At 35.4% G+C, this 27,724-nt stretch overlaps 2 protein-coding genes and 1 long non-coding RNA gene across 17 annotated transcripts in view; 1 reads left to right on the top strand and 2 right to left on the bottom strand.

The window, feature by feature from the left end:
- Positions 1–15,202, bottom strand: part of SUGT1 (SGT1 homolog, MIS12 kinetochore complex assembly cochaperone) — an 88,915-nt gene extending 73,713 nt beyond the window's left edge. The window contains exons 1-5 of the mRNA XM_056807434.1: positions 14,977–15,202; positions 14,803–14,860; positions 7,191–7,281; positions 2,762–2,831; positions 672–742 (exon numbers count right to left, since the gene is read on the bottom strand). Of these exons, the coding sequence (XP_056663412.1) occupies positions 672–742; positions 2,762–2,831; positions 7,191–7,281; positions 14,803–14,860; positions 14,977–15,005 (319 nt within the window). The 5' untranslated portion in view covers positions 15,006–15,202. The remainder of the gene's footprint in view (positions 1–671; positions 743–2,761; positions 2,832–7,190; positions 7,282–14,802; positions 14,861–14,976) is intronic.
- A 3,442-nt stretch (positions 15,203–18,644) lies between these two features.
- LOC107649858 (uncharacterized) lies at positions 18,645–24,887 on the top strand. The gene is made up of 2 exons (XR_001624273.2): positions 18,645–19,547; positions 22,343–24,887. It is a non-coding gene; the product is annotated as an uncharacterized LOC107649858 (long non-coding RNA).
- ELF1 (E74 like ETS transcription factor 1) overlaps positions 20,810–27,724 on the bottom strand; it is a 146,893-nt gene continuing 139,978 nt past the window's right edge. For all 15 annotated transcript variants that reach the window (XM_016425017.2, XM_056806962.1, XM_016425018.2 and 12 more), the window contains one exon: positions 20,810–22,923. In XM_016425017.2, coding sequence (XP_016280503.2) covers positions 22,299–22,923 — 625 coding nt within the window. In that variant the 3' untranslated portion in view covers positions 20,810–22,298. The remainder of the gene's footprint in view (positions 22,924–27,724) is intronic.

The following is a 27,724-nucleotide window of genomic DNA, read 5'->3' as shown; positions in this document are numbered from 1 at the left end:
TTTTAATTTTAAAAAAAAGCTGAGATGGTTTTCTAGGAGTTAACTAGACAACCTTTAAATGTTATTATCTTTGCTTTTACAAAAATCATTCTATATATGTGCCTGAATAGTCAAGCATCTATAATAAATTCTACACACATGGCTCAACTTTAAAAGTTAGGATGATTAATACTGTTCTATTCTAACTTATTGGTTCCCCTCACCTAGTTATTCTTTACCATAATAACTATCTAAACCCAAAATTTGCTTCCCTGGAAAATCATTTGCTGAAATATTTTCTACCTCATCTACCTCATTTAGCAAATACTGATAATGAATTAATTTATGCTAAATAAGCACATGATAAACCATTCTGCCTTATAAATAACATCATCAGTCTAAAACATGAGAAGACATTCCTTGAATTTGTATAGCTTTGTTTTCTAAGTTGGGCATTTCACTCTATGCTAGAGTGATGCTCTAATGCTAGAGAAAGACCCAAGAAAATTATTTTTTAAATCAACTCAAATTTTATAATCAATATGAAATGCCAGGAAAGGGAAAATAAGCTAGCCCTTACTTTGCAATTAATTTAAATTTATACTAAATAAATCTAGATGTAAACCCTTATAGCCATAACTAATTCAAATATTTTAAATATTGGATGATTTTGGTGTCACTCTATTACTTACCATCTAATTTATGTCCTTCTGTGAAACTCTGTAGAGCCTCATCATAGTTTTTTTCATGGTATTCACCTATCCTGGCATAAGCATATGAAAACAAAACAAATGAAAGACAAGAATGAGAAGTTTTTCTTATTGCTGGATGATAAAACTATTTTTTCCAGCATGTTCATATGAAAATTTATTTTCCAATGCATTTCAACAAAACCAAAATAAGTAAGACCAGTATTAAATATGGCTATAATTCAGGTACAAGTAAATCTCCTGATTACAATTGGAAACATGTTTATAAAAAAATAGCAAAAATATGCATTTAGCATTTCTAAAAACCATTCTGAAAGGAAAAAAAAGGTTTCAAAAAGAAGTTTCTGCAGTTTTTCCTTCTATACAAGATTGTTAAGGTTCAAATATCTATAGCATTTTAACATTTACAAAGTACCTTACTCACTACCTTTGAAGCTATGTTAAGAGCAGGGAAATAACACACCAAAACCAGCTCTTTTTCCTGACTCAGATCCAACTCTCTTTTTACTATATCACACTGCCGAGAGGGAGTGGTTTGTTTCCAACTTAAAAACAATGTGAAGCTTCAAAACAAAATGAGATGTGATATGTGTCTTCAGAGAAGTTGAATGTCAAAGTATGAATTTTGTGCATTTCTGTGGCATTGCACTTTATTGTACACATGATCACAAAGTAAGAGTGTTCTGGCTAACCCCCTCAATCCAATAGCCAGCTTACAATCAAAATCCTCTTTCTGGTTCTTCTCAGTACTACAAAGAACTTAAGATCCTTTTAACACAGAGAAAGCACTATATAGTGAGCACCTCAGACAAGAGCTGTTAACTTTGTATCTTAGACCTTTTTGGCAATCTAGGGAAATTTATGAATCTCAACTCAAAATAGTTTTTGCATGCATAAAAACTAAGTTTATGAATGATAATATTTATGTTGAAATGTAGTTTTCAAACTATTTTAACAACACAAAGATATAGATTATGCAATCCTAAAAGATTATCTTTTCAAAACTGACTCAATATAATCAAAGTGGTATAATCTTGATATTTTTTCATTGAGCCACATCCTATGACAAAAGCACATGATCTAAGTTGAAAGAGACCTCAACAGCTTTCAAGTTGGACCTATTCATGAAAGGAATTCCCTAGTTACAGAATACATTTCATTTCTTTAGCACTTTGATATTGGTAAAGTGCTTTAGATGGGCCATATTAATAAGCTCCACAATGACCCTGTGAAGTAGATACTACAAGTATTATTACCCATTTGACAATGAGGAAACTGAAGCTCAGAGAGAGGTGAAGTAACTTTCCCAAAGGATAGAGTTGAGCTTCCTGACTTAAAGTCTTGCACTCTATCCCACTATGCTATGTTGACTCTTCCCAAAAACTTATTTTTTAATTGTCATCCATCAAATTAAGGTACATTAAAGCAGTGATGAAAGAGCAAGAGGAACATTTAAGGACAGAGTGAACCAAAGTGGATAATAAACTAAAAAGGGGAAAATTCATTCAATAATACCTAAATTCATTATTTCTTTAAAAAAAAACTATTGTAAATAAGTTTATTACCACACTTTTTTAAAAAATCAAAACCATCTCCTTCTGTCTTAGGACTGATACATGTATTGGCTCCAAGGAAGAAGAGCAGTAAAAACTAGACAATTAAAGCAACATGACTTGCCCAGGGTCACAGAGCTAGGAAGTGTCTGGGGTCACATTTGAACTCAGGACCTCCCATCTCTAGGCCTGGCTCTCTAGACAATTACCACACTCTTGACTTCAACATACAAAATAATTGCAAGCTGTATTTGAAATTAAGTCACCTGCAGTGTTTCACTAAAATTCATTATCATCTGGACAGCTAGGTGGCTCAGTGTATAGAGCACCCCAATTGCCTAGACCTTGTCTCTCTTCCAACTTAGAACCAATACTTCATATGGATTCTAAGACAGAAGGCAAGAGTTTTTTTTAAAACTCATATCATACCAGGGATATTAGAACTCTATAATAAACCTGTAAAAAGTTATACCACAAAAATAAGGAAAATAATTAGTATACTATATAAGCCATACATACCCTTTCCTCAGCAGAGCCATGGAATTATATGGACTGAGTTCAAGAGATTTCTTTGCATCTATAACAGCTTCTACAAAAAAAATAGGTTAAAATTAACCACCCTACTTATACGACACTGTATCAGATAGTCCATTAATCTTTAGGCAGAGACAATACCACTGATACTAAGTCAAATTAAACTTTGTTCTAGGCAATGCATGCATGTCTGTGTGTGTGTGCGTGTGTGTGTGCATGTGTGTGTATGTGTGTGTGCGTGTGCGTGTGCGTGTGCGTGTGCGTGTGTGTGTGTGTGTGTGTGTGTCTGTCTCTCTCACAAAAATGTCTCTCACCTCAGACTTGGTAAAAATGTTAAATGGTTAAATATGACTTCTTAGTTTTTTCTCCTTATTTCTTTAGATTTAATAAATATATTCATAAAAACTACAAAAAATAAGCCCTAAGTCATGTAAAAGATAAGGAGAAATTCAGTTTAAAAAAAACAGAGAACTTAAGAAACACAGTGTAAGGATCAAGAAATTGCCATCAAAGGAACAAGAAAGGAGGAAAGAAACTCATAGATGTTCAGTTCTGACTTTGAATTATAGTTTTCTGTTTTGGAAAAATTTCCTTAAAATAGCTCTTTAAACAAATTTTGCAATACAAAAAGCTATATTTCAGAAGTAGATTAAAAACTCAAAAAGATGGAATTCCAGGATAAAAGAAACCAGAAATAAAACAATTCCAAGGTGTCAGCTAGTGTGTCAGAAAATAAATTTGCCCAAAAAAGAAGAAATAATTTATCTAGATTTTAGCACAGTATTTGACAAAATGTTCTGTTCTTGTAGAAAAGACAGAGATGTGGACCAGAAATAATGCAATAATATAGATTTATAAACATAAGAATGGCCATTTCAAAGAACTGTCATTAAAGAACCAATGTCAATAGGGCAGGTATCCAGTGGAGCTATACCAGATTCCTGTGGTCTTATGCTATTAATATTTTTATCAGCAACTTCAAAGTTTTCTCTGAAATTAATCAAGCTTAACTGTGTCCCTTTGCAACTTAAACCCAATATCCTGATTCTTTCCTCCAGGGTTAACCAGAAAGTATAATCCCTCTAAAAGCTCTTCAAATACTTAAGTCTTCATTTATTCTGATTTTTTTTTCAACTGATCTTTACATGATTTGGACTTAAGTTCCTTTACCATTCTAAGTGCCCTCTTCTGGACACTCTCAAAGCTTCTGTGTCCTTCTTAAGCTCTAGTAACCAAACCTGAATATGATATCCTCATTATGGTCTGATTAGGACAGCATACAGAAAGCTATCATCTTTTTATTTCTATAAACTTTGTTTTGTAAAATCAGACTTGTCCTAAAGTGCCCACAACCCCAATGAGGGTCTTCAAACTAGGTAACCATTTGTCAGGTATGTTGTGGCAATATTCTTCCAGAATATGGGTTGGATAAGATGGACAAATGAGATCTAAATTCTGATATTTAATTTGGAGAAAAGAGAACTTAGAAAGAACACTATAGCTCTCTTCAAATATCTCTATATTTTTCATGTTGGAGAGATAATAAACTTATTCCAGTTCATTCTAAAAGCAGAATCACAACCTCTATTATCTCAAAGTGGATGGATGTTATTTGGTATTAAACAAAGATGTCTTAATTGTTTTTTCTGTTCCATGTTTTATTAGGGATTTAACAATATATTCATCAAAACAAACAAAAAATTATATAGACATCTTGGATAAACTCAGAGAGGGACTTTAAAGATGAATTTAAGAGTTGTGACTTTAAATCTAGATTTAAATGGTCGCCAAATAAAATTCCCAAGTCAGTCTGGAAATTTGTGGTAATTTAATTAATATAGAGGGAAGGAATTTAAGGAGAAGAGAGAGGGAGAGGAAAAAGAATTAATTTAAACTGCTCCAGCTCAGGCTGAGCCAGGCAGGAGTTAAAGGCTTTGGCCAAAGGGGCCTCCCTGAGCCCAAGGGAAAAAGAAGTAAGTCTTATCACTCACCTCGAGACCATCTCAAGGAAGCTGTCTGAGTGAGCTCCTCCAGGCAGAGTTCCAGGTGCGAACTGGCACCCAAGGCTGCTCACAGGAAGTGATCAGCCAGATCCAACTTTCCAGGGAAAGAGTTTTTGAGACGAAAAAATCCCAAATATATAGACCTTTCACCCTTGTGTCTCCACCTCTAAATTTTCACATCTACAATCACATCAAAGGCTTTCTCCAGGACTGCCCATACTTTTAGTTCTCACCTTCTTTGATTAGTTTATATCTTTTGGGCTACTTCACACTTCTTTGTTAATTTCACCTTTTGTTAGTTACGTGACCTTTTTGTGGTTAATTTAACCTTTATAGTTACTTAACATCTTTTTGTATTAAGGTCTAAAAATAGACTTAGCTTAAAGTTCTAGCTTCACTATAAGGTGAGAACTAAGTACCTTCATTGTTCAGTCAGGAGATTACAACTTTATCTTCCCCTAAAGTATGGCTAAGTAGGGTGGAGTAATGTAAAGTACTAGAAGACATTCCTGATTCTGTTAAAAGTGTCTTCATTGTTACAATCAGGAGATAGCTAAATCAAATCTTCTAAAGTATGGTCTGAGTAGGGTGGAGTAGTTTTAAAATTCACAGCTCCCATGTCCTATTATCATTTCAATCCTCCTAGGGTCTCAGACTTAAATGGAGACAGAAAAATGTAATGTAAAGAGTGCTAGATTTAGAACCAAAGGATTTGACGTTTACTACTATGTGACCTGGAATAAATCATTTAATTTCTCAGTTATCTCACTTGTAAAATGGGGAAACTAGATTAGAGGACAAATATGGTCCCTATCAAATCAATGATGACACAAAAGTCCCCAACAGAACTGAATCATATTCTACAGTCTCAAGCACTGTTATTCAAACCATAAACCAGGACCTAGCTATATTGCAACTTTTTATAACCTGCTAAAAATAGTTCAGGATCTTATCACTACAGATTCTAATGCAAGATACCAATCACAGATTTGACCTACTCTTCAATAAGTCACTAGATCTCTTAATGAAGCCAATCTCTGATTCCTGCATGAGTATATTTTCAATCCATGCTCTTAATAGTAGTAATGAAAAAAGCATTTTTCAGATGTTGATTTTCAGCACTCACAATGCTAGAATTTCTCAGATTCATAATAGTGCAAAAGCTTCTGTTGGAAAGTTAGGGTTTTTTTCTTATTAAAGAGCTTATTTTATATTCATTTGAAGGCCTTCAATTTGATAGAAGGAAAAACTTCCTAATTACCAGCAGTCTAAAAATTAAGTAGACTAATGAAGCAATGAACCTATTATTAGGAGGTGTCTAAATAATAGTTGGATGATACTTTGTCAAGAAAACTGAATCACGTCAGATAGGCAGATGGGCTAGATGACCTCTTAGATGCCTTCCAATGCCTGGTTTTATGTTTCTATCCTTTAAAACATGTCTGTGGCATTAGAATTGTTTAGAATACAATGTTAAAATGCTAGAATAGGAGTTAAAAGACTTCAATTCATATTTTCAATTCTCCAATGATCTGTGAAGTTTTGGCTCCAATCAATCATTTCCCTTCTTACTATTAGAATTTTTTACTTACAGAAAAACAATGATTTCTGTAACAGAGTAGAGCTTGTAAATATTTTTTTTCATTTTTAAAATACTACATGTGGCAACAGAATTACTTAGGAAGTGTAAGAGAATTGTTTTCTACATATATTAAGACTGAAAAGAAACTACATACCAACCAGCTGTCAACTACCTCTTGAACTAAAAGTAACTTTCTTTTAGCTTTTAAAACCCTTCACAACCTAGCCCAACAATACCTTTCCAACAATGTGCATTACTCTCCTTTCCACATTCTCCAGTTCAACCAAACTGGCCTTTCTTGGTATTGCTTACATCTCCTATCTCTGAACCAGTGAACTCGCCATATGCCATGCCTGGAATGTACTCCTACCGCATCTCCTGTTAGACTCCTTTGTTTTCCTCAACTGTCCAAGAACTACCTTTCACATGAACTGTTTCCAGATTTTCACCCCATCTGCCCCAATTATTACAGAGACCCTCCTCAAAATGTTATCTTGTATTTATGTGGTATGTGCTAATTTATAAACAAACTGTCTCCACTAATAAATTCCTTGAGAAAAGACATGGTTCACTTTTGTCTTTTTATCTCCAGGGCCTCGCAATGCCTGACCTATAAGAGGGGAGACTCAAACCAAACAAAGAGAACAGCTATGCAATAATATAAATTTAAATGCAATCCAACTCTTTATAAAAATGTTTGATAACAATTCAATTAACTTACAAATGGACAAAAAACATTTTTAATCTCTCATAAAAATCACTAATATTCTGTGATTCATGACATGTTATAATCTTTATCTAATCACATTATCTTACATAAGGGAGTTACCATAGTAATTCTTCAAAAGAATGTGGGCATAAGCTCTTTGACAGTAATATTCTGCATCATCTGGTTTCTCTTCCAGTGCTCTTGTCAGTATCTATGAATTCAAATAAAAATATGAAGAGTGCTTCAATAAACATCTTAAAAACACAACATCGATTTTTTTTTAAATATGAAAAAAAGAGCACAAATTTTCTTTAAGAATTTCCACTCTATGATGCAAACTGATCCAACTGTTCTGGAGAGTAATTTAAAACCTTATCCAAACCATGCCATAAAACTGTGTTGATCCTTTGATGCAACAATATCACTATTAGGTCAATCCCAAAAAAAGGGGGAAAGGACCTATTTCTACAAAAATGTTTCTAGTAAGCCTTTTTGTAGTGGCAAAGAAACTGAATTTGTGGAGATGTCCATCCACAGAAGGAGGAAAAGTGTCTTTTAAGAATATCAGTTAGAGACAACAGTCTTTGTGGGAAGGGCTCGGGGAAGATAGGCACATTAAAGAACATTGCTGGAAGAGCTGTGAAACAGTACAACCATTTTGGAAATCAATTTGAAATTGCACAAATAAAGTGATTAAATAAAATATCCATACGCTCACTCTTTGCCAGAGATTCCATTCCTAGATTTGTACTCCAAAATAAAGCACAAAATCCCTATATTGCATACACCAAAATATTTATATTAGCGCTTTCTGAGACAGAAGAGAATTAGAAACAAAAGAAATGCCCATTAATTGGGAAATAGCTAAACAAACAATTAAACATGAATATAATGGAATATTACTGGCTATAAAAAAAAATGGAATGAAGACAGAGAAGCAGATATAGATCTACATCAACTAATTCATAGTAAAGCAAGCATAACCAAGACATTACAAACAAATGACAACAATGTAAAGGGAAAAAACAACCCCACACACAAAAATATAAACTAAATATTTCAAAATTATTTTTTAAAAATACGGTTCAAAGAATAAATCTCAGACAACACTCCCAAACCAACAAACACTTTACCGAAGCAGAAAGTCTGGAAAAGGACTCCTTTCTTACTATATTTTCAGATTTTTTCAAAATATATATCAATTATGCTATTTCTTTTTCTTTTATTTTGTCTTTTTTAAAAATTGTATTTGTTACATGTGATGTCTCTCTGGACGGGAAAGGAAAACTATGGTGATGTAAAAAATCAACAAAAACTTATTTTAAGGGAATGTTATGACTGAAAAAATTATGATATATAAATTTGATAGACCATTTCTATGATGTGAGAAATGACTTAATGATTTAAGAAACCTAGGAAGAATTTTATGACAAAGCAAAGTGAATGGAACTAAGAGAACAATGTATTCAATGATAACAATATGGTAAAGACAAAGAACTTTAAAATAAATGTAATGTAATGACCAACCACAATTCTAGAGGACTACTGATAAAACACGCTACCCACCTCGCTCATAGAGAGGGGAAGGTTTCAGAGTACCAAATGAAACAAATATTTTGAACTTAGCCATCACAAAAATTTGTTTTGCTTTCACCTATATAAATATATAATGGGTTTTTTGTTCTCAATTTGGAGGAGAAAAGTGTGATAAAGCCTATTTTTGATGAAAGTTCACAAACTCATAAAATATAAGCTCTTTCAGGGCAGGATCTGTCTTGTTTGGTACCTCCTACACAGTTTCAAACAACAGAACAGTTTCTACAATTCACATTCCCCATACAATATTACTACACAGTAAATGAGTAAAGCACTTTTCTCTTTCAGTACACAGATCCACTCTCGATTTTCATGAGAATTTAGTTATAACTTATGTGGAGCAATTATTCTTAAACAAAATAAGAGAAATGGCACATTGACAATTTATTCCAATTTCATATTTCACGTTTAAAGGGAATAACACAATAAAACAAGAAGATTAAGAACTCAAAACTCCTTTGAGATAAACAAACACATAGAATGTGGTATGAAATCTCTGTAAATCATGAAGTTCAAGGAATATGGTCTTCTAGTTAAGTCAAGGATATTGTAAATATTTACCAAAATCATAACATTATAGTCAGAAAGGACATTAATATTCATTTGCCTAAGCCTTCTTCATTTTATAGATTGGAACTATCTAATCCAGAGAGATAGAGTGATTTGCCCAGCTCCTTAATGACAGAACTTGGAAAAAAATTCAAGCCTCCTAACTCACAGTTGAGGACTTTCTCTAATTAATATATATATTATATGTCATATATTATTATTTTTATTGTATATTAAAGTATTACATATAATATATAATATTATAATATATAAGTTATTTATTATCTACATGGTCTTCAGGAAAGTAAATGAAACAGCTTATTATTTTTAAATAAAAAGAATGTATCAGAACAATACTTGAACACGTGTTGAATTCAGTATGAGTAATATAATGACTTGAGAGACTAAGAAATCATGAAAAAAAAAACAAAGCAAGCTATGTTAACAAAATTCCAATCAATACAAATAATTTAGACATCTAGAAGTCTATCCTAACATGAATTTACCTAAAGTAAATGTCCAAAATTCCAGTGTTGCAAGGACAATGGTTGCTACTGCCTACACTATAAACATAAGCTGAAAGATATCTTAGGACAAGAAATACTTTAGAACCAAACTTTCAGTCAAAAGAATTAAAGCCTTACTGAGTGCTGCAATGAATACAGTTTCCAAATTAATATGATTTTGCAAACTTAAAATTCATACCACAAATGCATGCTGTTTCAAGGGCTTTGAGAAAAACAAGCTAGTGATTTAACACTGCTCAAATGCATCCCACAAGGAATTTCACATAAAAGGCAGATGGATTAAATGAACTTCTGCCAACATATGTCATGATCAATTAATATTTACTTACCACATAAGAACTCTCTTGGACCTCAGCTGAATGAACTTATACAATGATCTTAAGACAAAAACTTAAAAGTTTTACATTTACTAACCCATCCGATCTACTGTACAACTCCTCCAATTTTTTAAAAAACTCCAAAAATGCTAACACAATCTTCCACTATACTGACTCACTTAGAAACATACATAATAAAGCCGAGAATGCTAAAAAAAAAAAGCAATTCCTGTCAGGCCAGTCAGGTATCCCAACTTTCTAATCCTGTAATTTTTCCAGGTGACAATTGGAATTCTGCAGAATCGTCTCTGAAAAATCTTCTATACTCATCTGCCAAAGATAAAGTCCACAGAAGCAAAAGCTAATAATTTTTTTAAATGACAGCCCTCAGTTCAAACCACTAACTTCAACTTACATAGCACTTACTGTAAATCACTTTCCATAACTACTGAATATTTGATTTAGTACAATCCAGTGAAAGGGTCATATACCTTATAGTACAAGACAAATATCAACAATGAAAGAATTTGGAATTGTTTGATGGAATGTACCCAAAGAATAGTAATAGGATCAATATCAATCTGGAGATGTCTCTGCAAGAGTGATTACCTCAAGGATCTCTCCCTGATTCTGTCCTTGATCCTCATTAATTTAATCAATGATATGGGCAAAAACATATTTAAGCTACTCATCAAATTTTCATATGACATAAATTTGATAAGGATAAATAACATGGGATCACATCAGTGTTCAAGAAAAACTTGAAATGCTAGAACAATTGGTCATATCTACCAAAGAAATTTCAAAGAGAAAAATATAAAGTCTTATAGTTAGGTTCAAATAATTAACTGCTTTAACAAAAAGAAGTGGAAGGCATAACTTCCTTTATGCCTTCAACAGTTTATGTAAAAAAAAGTTTTAGTGTTTTGTGGTCAATGTCAATTCAATCATGCCTTCTTTCAAAGGAAATATATTAAGAACCTAGTAAGTGCCAGGAACCATGTTGGGAACTGGTGACAAAAAGGGAAAAAACTAAGTAGTCTATGTTCTCAAGGGACTTAAAATTTGTATGAGTCAATAGTATGACATAGCAGCTAAAAAAGAAAACAAAACCTTAGATTCTGTTAATATTAGCACAACATCCTAAGCAAGATTAATCATAGTCTTGTTATATTTTGGCCTGGTCAAAGGCAGAACTGGAATACTGTGAACAGTACTCAGTGTCACATGTTAAGGACACTAACAATCTAGAATATGAAGATGAAAAGTCTCAAAGCTTTGTGATGTGAAGTTCAATTAAAAATGAAGATTTAGGGGGCCATATTAGTAGTTGAAGGTTTTCTATATGGAAAAGCATTGTTCAGTCTATGGACCCAAAAGACAAAAACAAAGAGCAACAAGAAGTTGCAAAGAGAGATTTGGCCAGACATAAAGAAAAGTTTCAGGAAATTGAAAGCTGAACAAGAATAAAATAAACTCCCTTAGACAATAGTGAGTGCTTCATGATTGGAGATCATCAAGTGAAAGAAAAGGATCCATTATTGACCATGTGGTCAAGTATGTTCCAGACTGAATTCTATCTACCTGTAAGATTCTGTAAAAACATATTTCAGATTTGCAGACTATTCTAAAGTAAACATTCATAAGAATTCTACCTCAATCATCAGACATAAAATGTGCAAGTAATTTCTACTGCTTATATTAGCATGAAAGCATACTTCTTATAAAATCTTCCAGCCTTTTGTCACCAAAAATGAAAAACTAACTAACTAAAATGTTGGTTGCACAAAGTACTTTCAGTTTATTCCACTGAAAAAATCAAACATAGACATATATAAGTGATTTCAGTATACGACTGTATTCAACATCAGGTTAATGGCAAAAAAAATTTTTTACACTAACAACAAATGTTGAATCTAACATTTAATCAAACTTACTCTATTTTCCTGCAAAACCAAGTAAAACTATTTCAACAAAACACACTTTGTAATAAACCTTAAAAGACTACAAAAATATAATCACATTAATTACTACAAAAAATAACATGAAACCTTCATTTATATACAACTTAATGTTAGGAGCAATAACCTGCAAAAGACTTTTCACACAAATAAAGATTTAAACAATTAAAGATGTGTTAATTGCTCATGGGTCGCCAGAGCCACTATAATAAAAATGACAATTCTACCTAAATCAATTTACTTAATTCAGTATCATACCAATCAAGGTGTCAAAATATTATTATACAGAACTAAAAAGAATAACAACAAAATTCATCTGGAAGAACAAAAGGTCAAGATTATCAAGGGGAATCAATGATAAATATTTAAAGGAAGGTGGCCTAGTACTACCAGATCTGAAACTGGATTACTAAGCAGTAATCATGAAAACAATATGGTATTGGATAAGAAATACAGTGGTGGATCAGTGTAATAGATTAGGTACTCAATGAACCATATATAACCAACATAGTAAATTACCATAGAATTAAATGTATGATAAACCCAATCATTCAAGATTTGGAGACAAGAATTTACTATACATTGTTTACTATACTAGATTACTATATATAATAATATATTGTGATACACTATATTACATTAGTATCAATTACTATTCAGACAAAAATTACTAGAAAAACTGGAAAGCAGTTTGGTACAAACTAGGTATAAACCAACATTTCACACCATATACAGTCAAAAAGGACAAGGAATATTTTACCTGTCAGATCTGTGATTTATGACCAAAGGACCAAAGTATATAAAATGAATAATTTTATTACATTAAATTAAAAAGAAATTTTAAGGGTTTGCACATAAACCCAATATAGCCAAGATTAGAAGGAAAGCAGAAAACTGGGGGTAAAATTTACTCCAAGTTTCTCTAATAAAGGACCCATTTCTAGAACATATAAAAACTGAATCAAATTTATAAGAATATCTGTCATTCTCCAATTGATAAATGGTAAAAGGATATAAATGGGCATTTTCAGAAGAAGAAATCAAAGTGATGGTCATATGAAAAAATGCTCTAAATCACTATTGAAAGAAGAAATGCAATTTAAAATAACTGAGGTATCACCACAATCATATTGGCTAATATGAGAGAAAAAGAAAAATCAAATGTTGGAGGGAATATGGAAAAATTGAGATACTAATGCATTGTTGGTAGAGGGGTAAATATGATCCAGACATTTTGGAGAGTAATTTAGAATTATACCCAAAGGGGTATAAAATTGTGTATACCCTTTGACTCAGAAAATACCACTACTAAGTCTATATCCCAATGAGATTTTTTTAAGAAGGTAAAAGGACCCATTGATAAAAATATTTATAGCAGTTCTTTTTGTGATGGCAAAGATGTAGAATCTGAAGGGTTGCCCATCATTGGGAAATGGCTAAATGAGTTATAGTATATGATTGTGATAGAATACTATTGTGCTTTAAAAAATGAGGAGCAGGATGGCTTCAAAAAACCTGGGGAAACTTACATAAACTGATGCAAAGTCAGGTGAGCAGAACCAAAAGAATTTGTACCCATTAACAGCAATATTGCAACATGATGAACTGTGAATGAATTATCCTTTTAACAAGACATGACTTATGATGAAAAATGCTATCCACCTCAAAAGAAAAAATTGATGGAATAGGAATGCATATTGAAGTATATTTTCTCTTTTATTTTTCTTGAGGATTTTTAGTGTTTTCTTTAGCAACATGGCTAATGTGAAAGTGTTTTACTTGACCGCACTTGTATAATCTATTAAGAAATCTGACTCAAAGTTTTTAAAAACAAATGTTAAAAATTGTTTTTACATGTAATTGGGAAATTGTATCTATATATAGTTTCATTTTAAAAAACACAAATAACAACCTATTATGTATTTAAGTTCTTCCAACTTCACATAGTTCTTCCCTCCCAATTCTCTAACAGAAGTACAAATTTTTTAACAGAAAGAAAATAGTCCAGAAAAGTTAAGTGAATTTATGGCAAGTCCAAGCACCTAGTCAGTAGGAGTCTGAATCCAGGTCTCCTGATGCCAAGCCTAGATTTTATTCACTACATTACCTTCTTTTTTGTTTCATATATTCATAACAACTTAAGTTTTATTGGGGGAGAAGGAATGGTGTAACTCTCAATCCTATCAGTGATTTGCACAGGGTACACACTTGATAAATAGTGAATACTTTAATACATTCCTGTAGAATCAAAACAACTCACGACTTACCCACCTTGGTAGGAAATTCTACCTCAACAAGTTGTTTTTACTATCAAAGTAAAGAGCTATGTTGTCAATGGGAATTCTGCTTAACTGGTTAGTTTTTTGTTTTGTTTTGTTTTGTTTTTCTTAAAAAAAAAACTACAATGGGGCTGAAGGAGGGAAAATTTGCAGAGCAGTGACTTTTTAAAAAATAGATGAGGACAATACAAAGTACAATGTAGAGTTTCCAAAGGAAGGGGGGAGCTTCAACCCCTGACATCTCGAAGGTAATACCACTCATCAGCCCACAGATTATTGATTAAGCGCCAGCTCCAAGCCAGGGACTGGGGAGGCGACCCCCCAAGTCGCCGGCTTTTCCTGCTCCAAAGCGTGGAGGTGACTATCTAAGGACACCTGTCAGCGGGGATAAGGGGAAAGGGGCGGGTGTGGAGACCTTGGGGAGGGGGGAAGAAGGGGTTCGGGAAGGGAAAGGGTAGGGGACGCCAAGAGGACCGTGCCTCAGTCACCCTGGCTTCTCTCACCTCGGCGGCCGCCCGGGGATCCTCATCAATCTGTCCATCCGACAAGGGAGGGAGCAATCTGCCGGAAAGACAATCACGTCAGAGCGGTTACCAGAGCTGGGGTAGGGGACAGGGAGGAGAGGATAGAGCAAGGGGTGTGGAGGTATGGAGGCAGAACCCCCGGGAACCACTCACCCCGACGCCGTTACAGGTCCTGCCGCCATACTTCGTGCAGTCTGTGCCGCCGCCCAGGGGGTGAAACTTCTGGAGAAACACCCAGCGAGCTTCCGTCTGGAGGAGCCAGAGAGAAGATGAACTAGCGTGAGAGGCAGGAGGAGGAATAGGGAGGGAGCGAGCGCTGGGGCTGACGGGAACTCGGAGGACTGGCGACATCGCCTGAGTCCCGCCTCCCGCCATGGTTACTACGACAACCGACGCGGTTACCCATGCGCTCCAGAGCCTCTCTACTTGGGATGCCCCCTCCCCCGCCTCGCCACGCCCCTAAACCCCCTGAAGATGTTTGGGAAGTCCCTTCTGGAAACTGCTAGGAACACAGGCGAAGCCCCATCCCCATGCCCCCATAGATAAGAGATAAAAGGCTATAAACTTGTCAGAAGATATCAACTATCATATGAAAAAATACTCCAAATTATTAATAATTAGGCAGAGGATTGAAAATTAAAACTCCGGAGTTTTGTCTTATACAAAGTGAAACAATAAATGTTGTTGAGCTGGAGGAGTGGAGGGAGTGTAGTAGAACAGGCACACCAGTACTTGATTGGTGCCTCTGTGAATTTACCTAATCATTCCGTAATGTATCTGAATTGATCCTTAAAGAGGGGCAAATCTATACATATCCTTTGGTCCCACTACTGAGCATCTCCTCAGGTAGATAAAATAGTAAAAATGGAACAAAATTTATAGCAGTTTTTCCTTTGTTGGCAAAAAACTCAAAACAAAATTAGTTCCTAATGTTTGGAGAAATTGCTGTGCCTGTGAAAATAATGAGTTGTATAATGTAAAGAGTATGGGTTTGGAGTCAGGAAGACCTGGGTCTCTATTCTTGACGTTAAGAGCTAGGTGATTCAGGACACGACAAATTAATCAATTTGAAATTAATGAAATTAATCACATAAAGTGCCTTCTATGTGCCAAAGATTGTAGTAGGCAAAGGATACAAGACAAAGCTGAAATCGTTATTGCCTATAAAGACCTTATATTTTGTCAGAGGAAATAGCATATACATAAGAGTGAATATAAAATAGGCACAAATGAATACTTTAAGGAGGTGGAGTAAGAAGACACTTACAGGGGATTGATAAATGTCAATTGACTAGCTACTGGGCTGAGCCTTTTACAAAAGATAACTCAAGCTAAGCCTTGAAAAGAGCTAATAATTCCAGTAGATTAAAAGTGAATAGAGGATGGATTCAATGCTTTGAGGACTGCATGTGAAAAGACAAAAAGGTGAAGAGGGATGGAGGCTGTATTTTAGTGCCTGTTCAATGCCAAGTGCTTTACAAATATTGTCTCCTTTGGAAGACTTTGCACCTCTGGAAGGTAGGTGATTTACAGCTGAAAAAAATGAAACAGACAGAAGGTAAAAGATTTATCCAGTCACACAGCTAGCTATATTTTAGGGTCTTCAGCAGGATTTCAATTCCAGTCTTCCTGACTCCAGGCCCAGAGTTTCTATCCACAGTGCCAACTAAATTGGAGTGACACCCAGGGGATATCTGTCCAGAAGGGAAAAGGAGAAAAAGAGCTACTGCGAGAGACAGAGGAAAGCCAAGAAACAAATGTTCTATACAGAGACTGGTACTTCTCTTAACATGTTTTCTCATCAGTAAAATGGGGGTAACAACATAAATTACAGAATTGTTTTGAGGATTAATTATTAGCTATTATAATAATGTAAATGGAAACACAAAAGAACTGTTAGACTAGTTCACAGAGAACTGCAGATGAGGTACAGGAATGAGAAGACAGAAAAGTCTGATAAACTGAGGCCATGGATGACAGCTAAGGTGTGACTATATTTTGCTTAATAGCTTATCTAAATCCAGAATCACTTAGCTCTTTGAACCTGGGCAAGTCGCTTAACCTCAGTCTGTTTTTGTTTTGCTCTGTCTACAAAACGGGACTAATAATACCATCTACCACCTCAGGTTGTCTTGAGGATAAAATAATGTATTTGTAAAGCCCTTTGCAAACTTCAAAGCAATATATAAATGCAAACATCATCATCATTATTATTAATTACAAAGAAGGGATGGTAGAGGTCTGATTAGAAATGACAATGAGAATGAAGAAGAGAGGAAAACAAACAGGGATGAACAAGAAAGAGGGAAAGAATAAAAAAGTGATTAATAGTGTAAGAAATTAAATTTAACAGGCAATATTTAATAAGTGCCTGCAATGTGCCAGGCACTGTGGTTAGCATTGGGAATGTCAGATAATTTTAGGGTTGTGATTTTAAATCTAGATTTAAATGGTCACCAAATAAATAGTCCCATCTACCAATCACATTAAAGGCTTTTTCTCCAGGACTGCCCATACTTTTAGTTCTCACCTTCTTTGATTTGATTATATCTTTAGAGTTATTTAACACTTCTTTGTTAAGTCCACCTTTTGTGAGTTACTTCACCTTTTTGTGATTAATTTAACCTTTATAGTTACTTAACTCCTTTTTGTATTAGATCTAAAAATAGACTTAGCTTAAAGTTCTAGCCTCACTATAAGGTGAGAACTAAGTACCTTCATTGTTCAGTCAGGAGATTACAACTTTATCTTCCCTGAAAGATAAGTATATAAGTATCTTAAGTAGGATGGAGTAATTTAAAAGTTCCCAAGATGGGAGCAACTGGGTAGCTCAGTGGATTGAGAGCCAGAACTAGAGAATGGAGGTCCTAGGTTCAAATCTGACCTCAGACACTTCCCAGATGTGTGACCCTGGGCAAGGCACTTGACCCCCATTGCCTAGCCCTTACCACTCTTCTGCCTTGGAGTCAATACACAGTATTGACTCAAAGATGGAAAAAGTTCCCAAGACATTCCTGATTCTGTTAGACTTAGTATCTCCATTGTTATAATCAGAAGGTAGCTAAATCAAATCTCCTAATAAATAATAAAGACCATAGTCTGAGTAGGGTGGAATATTTTTAAAGTTCACAGGAATAAAAAAAAGGGGGGGGTACAGTCCCTGCACTCAAGGAACTCATTTAATGGGAAGAAAAAGTGTGAAAACAATTGTCAAAAAATCTATGTATAGGATAAACTGGAGATAACCAGTAGAGTGAGGGCACTAGAATTAAAGAAGATCCAGATTTTCAGATGGTACTTGAAGGAAGCCAGGGATAGGAAGGAAGAGTATTCTAGTAATAAGGGAGTCAGAAAAAAATACCTTCTAGAGTCAGCAAAAGGAAGGTTTTGCTCATGGAGGCCAATTGCTACTATCAAATAGTACAGGTGGGTGAGTTGAGGTGTAAAAAGACTGGAAGGGCAGTTAGGGGCCTGGTTTTGCTTTGAATGCAAAACAGAAGACTTTGTATTTTATTCTGTAGATAAAAGGGAGCCACAAGAGTTTGAGTAGAGTGACATAATCATGCTTGCAGTTTGACAGTCTGGTAGAGAACAGAGAGTATTAGAGTAGGGAGAAACTTGGGGCTGGGAAACCAAAGAAAAGGGTATTAAAATAATCCAAGTCAGAGGTGATGAGTGATTGCACCAGGGTGTTGGCAAAGTCAGAGGAGAGGAGGCTTATATGTGAGAAGTTAAAATCAAAAGAATAGCAAAGAAGTCAAGGTCAAGGATTCAGAAAAAGCATTATGACAAGAAAGAAATAACTGGTAGTTCACTTTTTGTTGAAAGCAAGGTGGGAATGACAGAGGAAAGGAGAGAAAGAGGGGAAGGAAGGAGAAGGAGGAGAGTGGAGGTCAGACAGTTACTGCCAGCAGGTAGGCAGGCAATGAGGCAAATTAGCAGACAGGCTGATAGGCGCATACACAGTCAACAGACAGTTTAGGTACATAGGCAGGCTGGCAGATGGACACACAGAAAGACAGGCATACAAGTTAGCAAACGGGCAAATAGGCAGTTTGGAAGCCAGGAAGGATAACAGACAGGCATGTAGAGAAAGGCAAGCCAACAGATGGAGTAGCAGGCAAGCTGGCCAACAGAAAAGCAAAACATTGAATAACGTTCCCTAGAAATAAACAGCCATTGGCCCAGGATGCTGCAGTTATCAGAGAACACACGCTACTTCCGGCCTCACATCCGCCGTCGTGACGTCGCAGACGTGGCTAGGACGCCGTCTGGCTCATCACACCATCATTAGACAATCTCGAGCTTTCGCGGACAACTGGCACGAGAGTTAGGGTCCTTACGAAACCTAGAGGAGTACGGGGAAGGGGGGTGTCGACTTCCGGGTGCTGCCATGATACTTCCGGCTTCCTCGCCAGCCGAGAACTCGGTGAACTTGATCCCAGCTCAGTTTCTTTCTGCCGTGGCAGTTGGGTTCTTGCTATCTTCCGACTTTCCGGAGATATTGGAGCAGGAAATAGCCACTCCCTCGATTTTTGACGGAAAGAATGGGGAAAATAGGAGGGGAAAATGGGTCCGGACGCTACCTGAAAAGCCCCCTGATTTGGTTGGAATGCATAAGATCTTCCTCTGCTCCTTCCCTGGGGCTGTCCTCGGCCTCGTAGGCCCTATCTGTAAATTGGGGTGGGGTATGGACTCTTCCAGCTTAAATCGACCATCCTAAGGTAAACACCGGGATCGAGGCGAACTCTCGGCCCCGAGTTTCCCACTTCTTCCCCTTACTTCCAGATTCGAAGTGCAAATTTTAACCTTTAACTGCTTAAGATTGATAAAACAGTTTGGGTAACACACATTTACGCCTTAATGGCTTAAAATTGAATTGCCCAAAAACTTTTCTGGGGATAGCCTGTAATAACAAGCATCAGCAACTTTAAAATTTTAACATGAGGGTTCAGAAGGGAACTTAAACAAGGAAGTAAATCAGTTCCCCACCCCCCAAGTTAGGTCTATTTTAAGTTTTAATGTAAGAACACTTAGGTTTGAATCACTGAAGTCACTGCCCATGTGATAAAGGAAGAGACAAGATATTCTAGTCCTTTTGCTTACAACACTAGTGCGCAATTTTATCATCCCAAAACAAAGGGTTATTTTTTTTTTAAACCCTTACCTTCTGTCTTGGAGCCAATACTTGGCTCCAAAGCAGAGGAATGGTAAGGGCTAGGCAATGGGGGTTAAATGACTTGCCCAGGGTCACACAGCTAGGAAGTGTCTGAGGCCATATTTGAACCTAGGGCCTCCTGTCTCTAGGCCTGGCTCTCAGAAAGCCTGAGCTACCCAGAAAGGGTTATTTTTAAAAAATTTTTATAATTACTATTTGGACACTTGGGAGCATATTAAGGTTTTCTATCAAAACACTATCCTTTAGTAAATCTCTATTGGTTCCATTAATCCTTTAATATGCTTGAATTTTATTGTACTGTTAACCGGACAGTTTTGATAAGAAAATAAAACCAATCATTAAAATGTCCATTTTAACATTGGTGCTCAATACTTAGAAACTGTGGGAGTGTCCAATTTGGGAATGGCTGAAAAAATTAGGGGACATAAGCATGATGTATTATTTTACTGAAAAAAAAAGTTTTAAAAACATTTAGTCTTAGAGACTAGCTGGCAGAAAGCAATATGCAGCCTGGTATCAGGTAGCCTTATACCTAAAGAGCAGACTACTTACTTTTAAGTTAAAGGATATCATGCATCTTTGTAAAAGACAACTGCATTTAAATATCCAGAATTATTTCATTTCATTCTTGTAAGCACCTATTGTAAAACTGGTAATCTATTGTATGAGATACAGAATCATTCTTACTTGGTATATTCTGCTTAATAGCTTACTATTTTAAAATTTTTATTATAACTTTATATTGAAAACATTCTCCAATGTACAATTTTTTGAAAATAAATACCATGCCCTAAAAACAGACAAGAATACTTCAACTTTTCACATGATTTATTCAATAATAAACCAATTAAAATACAAAAATTTTAGGAATTTCAAAATTTTAAAATTTGTCTTTAAATACAAATTCACTCTGTAATAATATGAATACATATAACACCAGGCCTCTAAACATAATGATTTTTCATCTATAAAAATCTCTATACTAGGAAATAAATTTGCTGAAAACTTTTATTTTTTTTCTTGTGAAATTAAATGTACAATATTTACAATTGAAAAAAGTATTCTAAAACTATTCCATCATGAAAAGTCTGGATATGTGTGTGTGTGTGTGTGTGTGTATATACACATATATATGTATACAATTCCCACCCACCCCTAACCCCTTACATAAAGACACAGAACAGATAAGTTGAAATTTTATAAAGCTATTGACAAGAGAGCCAGACTGGCCCAAGGCTGAAATTTTTCAATGAAATTAAGTAGGCACTTAGGAAAGGTACCCCTGGCTCATTCAGACCACTAATACATGTCATTTAGCAAATCTCATCCATCATTTACTAAATGCCACTTGGTGGTCTAAGGAGTTAATGAATTTCCAATGGATCTAGGTATAACATATTTGGCAAAAAATGATAATCAAAAACCACTGTTAACAGTTTTATCTTCAGATATAATTGATTTACAATAACTTGATGTTGTTTTAAATGGTGTAATAAAAACATTTATTGTGTGGATATTGAAATCATAATATTTTGAGGTGGAGTAGGATGGACCTAGAGCCCAACTTGGTAACATTCAGAGCAAATTTTTTGATCCTATGGGAGTGTGGAAATTACAGCATCTAGAAGCTGGCCAGATCACCTATTTTAATTCCCCAGATGAGGAAACTGAAACTCGGAAACATTAAGTGATGTGTTCAAGGTTACACAAGAAAATTAAATGCAGGCTGCCCAGGTACTTCTTCCAAAGAAGCCTAGATTCAGGACTGTTTTAAATTTCTTTTTTTTTCTTTTTTTACATTTTCCATTTTACACACCAATTTTTTGTGGCACAAAGTATTACCAATGTGAAGCAGGCGGGAAACTGAAATCAATTAAAAATATGTAACCTAAGATAGTATTTCCTAGAGGTATGGAATGAACATAGTTCCAACTCTCTGTCACCTTACATTTAACTAACATATTTACATTGGAAACAGAAAAGTTATAATGTAGAATTGGAAAAAGGATTTAAAAAAAAACATACTGTAGCAACTGAGACAAAGATCTCAAAAAAAAAAAAAAAGCCTTCATCATATAAAATGCATGTTCCTTCATGCTTGAATTCTATAATATGTCCTTGGAGCATGTGTTGCATTTTTTTTAATATTTAAAAGAAAAGCAAAACTAACTCTAAGTTATGACTAATAATTAGTTGCCAAAGATATGGGGCTCTGTAACATTTGCTTCAGAATCAAATCCTTTATACACAAAACAAAAATGCTGTAATTTAAAAAAATCATAATTAACTTGGTATATTAATACGAATTGGGCTCCAATTGTTCACTTTCTCTTTTCACAGCTATCTGAGATGGGAATCCATTGGAACTTGACACCATTACCACAATGGGTTGTGGCTGAAGCTCAATCTTCTGTTCTGTTTGTTCAAGGTCTTCTATCCTGCTATCTTCCACCTCCTGTGCCATCATTTCTTGTATCATGGTTTCTTTTGAGTCTTGTGCTTTGATTACTGAAGTGATCACAGTGCCTGATGGGTGAGCAACCAGCTGTGAATTTCGAGGGGAAAAGGTCACCACAGGAGTAGTAGCACTAAAGGAGGGAGATGAAGTCACACTGACTGTCCCATTGCAGATGGTCTGGACATTGCTAGTAAGAACCTGTTGTACATGGGCAGGACTGAAAACAATAGATGAAGGAGGAGAGCCTGGCTTTGGGGACTGCAGCATGACATTTTCTTTTAGAACAGTCATAGGCTGTGATGATGGAATGGCTTGCAAAATAAATTTTTGGGACCCAGTTCCTGATGCTGGATCTGTGCTGGCTAGAACTGTTGTAAGTGGCACTGTTTGGAGTGTGACTGTATGCAACTGTTGATTCCCAGGAGAAACCACCACAGGAACCTGGGTTGGAGTCTGAAGAGTCCTGTTGAAATTCCAAAACAAAAATAAGAAAAATGAGAGTACATATAGACAGTCAGTTGTCTTCCCTCCCCCATCAATCCTTAAGGGGTTTTGTCCTAGTAACAACTCTTAAGAAGAAAGAAGGGCAAGGGCTAGGCAAATGGTTTTAAGGATCCGGGATCCCAGAGCTAGGAATTTTTTGAGGGTATATTTGAACTTAGGGCTTCTCAATTCTAGGCCTAGCACTATATAGACTGTGCTACCTAGCTGCCTCCTTAATTGTCTTTTAAAATAAAAAATTATAATTATTAGAGATTCTTTTTTAAATGTTACTCTTTGGAAGAACTAAGTTGCATGACAAGTACCCCTAATATGCCCATACAAATGCAGAGGGAGAGACACAGATTTTAAGACAATCAAATATATAGAAAAACCTAAGAAATTTTAAGGGGTAATCATTTTCATTAAAAAAATTTTTTAACTTTATAATTCCACTGTTAAGATTTCTTTTTGTTGCCCTTCTTTGATTCATGCTCTTATCCCACACCTGGATTATAACAATAAGCATTATGATTGGTCTGTGCCTCAAGTCTCTTCCCACTAGATTCCACCTTCCACTCAACCTGTCAAGTCAACTCCCCAACCCTGCAATTTGGTAAAACTCCAATTACCTCCCATATCAAAGATGAAGCCTTCCAAACACCCCATCATTGTTATTCTATGCCTTTTCACTGGCTATTTTCTATCCCTGAAATGCTCTTCCCTCCCTTGGCTCCAATACCACCTTCTACAAAAGGCCCCCCTCTACAAAACCCCAATTTCTTGTCTTCTGCAAAGCAACCAATCACCATAATTTTATTTAAATCCTATTTTGTGGCAGGATTCTTTGAGAGTTTTTCTTTGTTTCATTAAATGTATTTAACTCTGCTGTCCTCATTACAAGTACATAGATCAAAAAGTCAAATATCAACATATATTATTCACAATGCAAAAGTGTAAAACTGATAGTTTAATGTAAGATGTAAATGCAACAGATAAAGCTGAGAATCTAATGCATAACTGATGTATAACTGGGTTCCCCCCTGAACATCATTAAGTAGGATATAAGGGTAAATACTCTGCAAAGGCAACATGTTACTCTAAATTAGTAATTTATGAGGGTGATATGATTCTTAGTTTAAATAGTTAACAGCCAAGCTACTACTAGAAATAAAATATGTTAAATTGTATTAACAAGACTAAGAATTTTATATATGTGACCATAGAGTAAATTTCAATTTTTCTGTCATATCTGACAGGAGTAGGAAATGAAGAGGGTATATGGCACTTTGCCATATTGAAGCACATGATATTAACAGGTTTCTAATACCTCGCTGACTTCTCATTACTCAGTAATAACAATAACAAGTAATATTTGTATAACACTCATTATGTATCAAACATTTTTAAGCACTTTACAATTATTATCTCATTTCATCTTCACAACGATCAAGGGAAGCAGGTGCATAAATATCCCTGTTTTACAAAGGTCAGTAACTGAGACAAACTGAAGATAAATGATTTGCACAAGGTTCTACAATATTCAGTCCCAATGCCATATTTGAACCTAGCCTAACACTCTATCCAATGCTTTACTACCAATATGTGTCAAGGACCCTTTTCCAAATTGCTTCTTGGTGTCTTTTTGTTCCGAAGGGATGAAAATGAGCAAAGTTCTATATAGACTGAAAACCAAATAAATTTTGTATTTGTTTTGTATTAATAGCAATTCAATAATTAATTTAAGAGGGATTTAATTTATATTCCCTATTGTTTTAAAACATTTTAAAATTCTATTATTTATTTTGGTCATATGAAGTGAAAGTTGTATATTTGCAATCATATTCTAGTTCACTTACTGAGGGACACTGGGCAAATTAGTAGCCAGTCCTCAGTTTCTTCCACTGTTTAAAAAGGGGGCTGCTTGAATAAATCAGGTTTTCTTAATCCTTTTGTGTCACCCCTCCTTTGTTCAGTCTAATGAAACCTATGATCCTTTTATCAGTGTTTTTAAAGATTATAATGGAATGAAATGCTAAATTTGTTAGAGGTGAATGAAAATAAAGATGTAACTTTTTACCCATCCAAGTTCAAAGGCCCTCCAAAATACATCCATGACCCTCTTAAGAGTTCCTAAATTCAATTTTCTTGGGAATCTTCCACCTCTAAGTATGTAATCTAAGTATGTAATAGACATTTTGGAATAGAGAAAGCACAAAGAGGAACAAATGCAAGAGGATAGGGGAGGACCAGCTAGATGGCTCAGTACACTGCAAGTACAGACAGAAAAGTAAAGGTTAACTAAAGTAGTAATGAATTTTTTAAGAGCCAAAAATGCACCACTTCATCAGAAGCAGTGTCTACTGCGTGTGGAAGTAAGAAATTGGGAATGGTTTGTGGTAGGAGCTGAGTAGCTGGGACTTGTGACCTGTCATTCAAAGGATAACATTCTGATTTGGAATGTGACCAGGAGAAACAGTTGGAAGAAAAGATCAGACCAACTCAAGTCTGAAGTCTTTTGGCTTTGAAGACAGAAAGAAGAGAAGTCTCTTAGCTTGGGGACAGAAGAAAGGACAAAGTCTAGCTCTCTCTGATTTCTCTGCTGTGATATAGTGACTGAACTTCTAGACCTATTAGCCCAGTTTCCCAAATTGAACTATATTCCACCATCCTCCAACCTAAGACTTATTCTAGTATTAGGAAAACCCCAAACCCCCTTTCCTTCCATTTCTTATCTTTCCTTTCTTCCCAATAAATCCCTTACTTTATTTAGAGAAGAGGAGTATTTTATTTGAGACATCATAAAACTCACCCTGAGTTGAATTAAAGAAACCAATAGAAGAATCATCAGGAAGGGGGAGGGAATTTGAAGATACATACAGAGGAATACTGCTAAACAGGAAAACTCACATAAGATAGAAGAGGATAACTTCCACCTAAGCATTCCCAACCTCAACTATGGTCCACAATGCCTCATCTAGTCCAAATCCTATCCAAACCATTTGTTTGTCATCATCTACAACATCTCTAGTAAATAATCAATTAGTTTCTACTTAGGGACCTGTAGTGATAAGTTGTTCCTTCTCCCCAAGGAATCCTCTATTTTTCTTTCAGAGACTGAGAGTTTCCTCTCCATAACTTATCCTACTGATCCTAGTTCTGACCTCTTGAACCAAACAGAATAAGCCTAATGACATTTTCAAGTACTTGATTTCTTCTCCACTGCCTCCTTCTAGTATGCAAAAAATGTCTCCTCAATCTTGAAAAGCTTTCTTTGACATTCCTATTTAATGAGCTACCATGCTTTATTTATGTTCCTGCTTATCAAACTTATTGCTAAAGCAGACTATAACATATTCAAAGAAACACTTTGCAGTTGCCAAAAGCTGCAAGTAAAGGCCTATGCCTCTCCATTAGGGAACAGGGCATCTAGCTGGTATAACAGAGTGCCAAATCTGGAGTCAGGAAACTCACTCCTCCTAAAATTCAAATCTGGCTTCAGACACTTACTGTGTTGACCCTGGGCAAAGTACTTAATCCTGTTTGCTTCAGTTTCCTCATCTGAAAAATGGGCTGAAGAAGGAAATGGCAAACTAGTAAGAAAACCAAGAAAAGGGGGCAGCTGGGTAACTCAGTGGATTGAGAACCAAGCCTAGAGACAGGAGGTCCTGGGTTCAAATCTGGCTTCAGACACTTCCTAGCTGTGTGACCCTGGGCAAGTCACTTGACCCCCATTGCCTAGCCCTTACCACTCTTCTGCCTTGGAGCCAATACTCAGTATTGACTCCAAGATGGAAGGTAAGGGTTTAAAAAAAAAAAAGAAAAGAAAACCCAAAGGAGGGTCACACCAAGAATGGGGTATGCCTGAAAAGCAACTTAACAATTAGAGAATGACTGAACAAATTATAGGATATGAACATTAATCAAATATTATGCCCAAAAAATGCCCAACGTAAGGAGTATGAGTTCTGAGAAACATGAGAAGATTCACACAAACAGAATTTAAAAAGCCAACCTGTAAGAACATTAACTAATAATAACTACAATAAATGAGGATAACACTAAAACAGAAAAGAATTCAGATCAAATACAATGATCAATGTACATTCTAGAAGACTAATGGGAAAATATTTTTCCCTCCACTGTGAAGAGTGGTAGTGAACTACAAGTACAGAATTTTGTCCACTTCCTTAACAAGGTTAATGGTGGAGAAAGGAGAAATAGAAAGAAGGGAAAGAAAAAACTTCAGGGAATGATTTATTGAAAAGTAGCATTTTTAAAAATACTAAACAACTTATGTCCAAGCCTTCCTCTTTTAACCCATCAACTTCCTTTTCAGTTCTTTATCATATGGCCTCCTGTTCCAGGCTTCTATTTAAAATGCTTTCTCAAGTCATTAATTAAATCATTATTTCCAAATCTATAGTTCTATTTTCTCAGTTCTTGGTTTTTCTGAAGCTCAGCATTATTAATCACCCCCTATTTTTTTTTTAAACCTTTGCCTTCTATGTTGGAACCAATTGGTTCCAAGGCAGAAGAGTGGTAAGGGCTAGGCAATGGGGGTTAAGTGACTTGCCCAGAGTCACACAGCTAGGAAGTGTCTGAGGCCAGATTTGAACCTGAGACCTCCCATCTCCAGGCCTGGCTCTCAATCCACTGAGCTACCCAGCTGCCCCATCACTCCCTATATCTTTTTTCTTTTTTTTTTTCATCACTCCCTATTTCTGAATACATTCTCCTCTCTTGTTTTACCTAAGGCTGTTCTCTCTTGGTTTTTTTCCTTC

Source organism: Monodelphis domestica, chromosome 8 (genome assembly GCF_027887165.1).
Source record: "Monodelphis domestica isolate mMonDom1 chromosome 8, mMonDom1.pri, whole genome shotgun sequence".
NCBI lineage: Eukaryota > Metazoa > Chordata > Mammalia > Didelphimorphia > Didelphidae > Monodelphis > Monodelphis domestica.
This window is presented reverse-complemented; position numbering and strand designations above follow the sequence as displayed.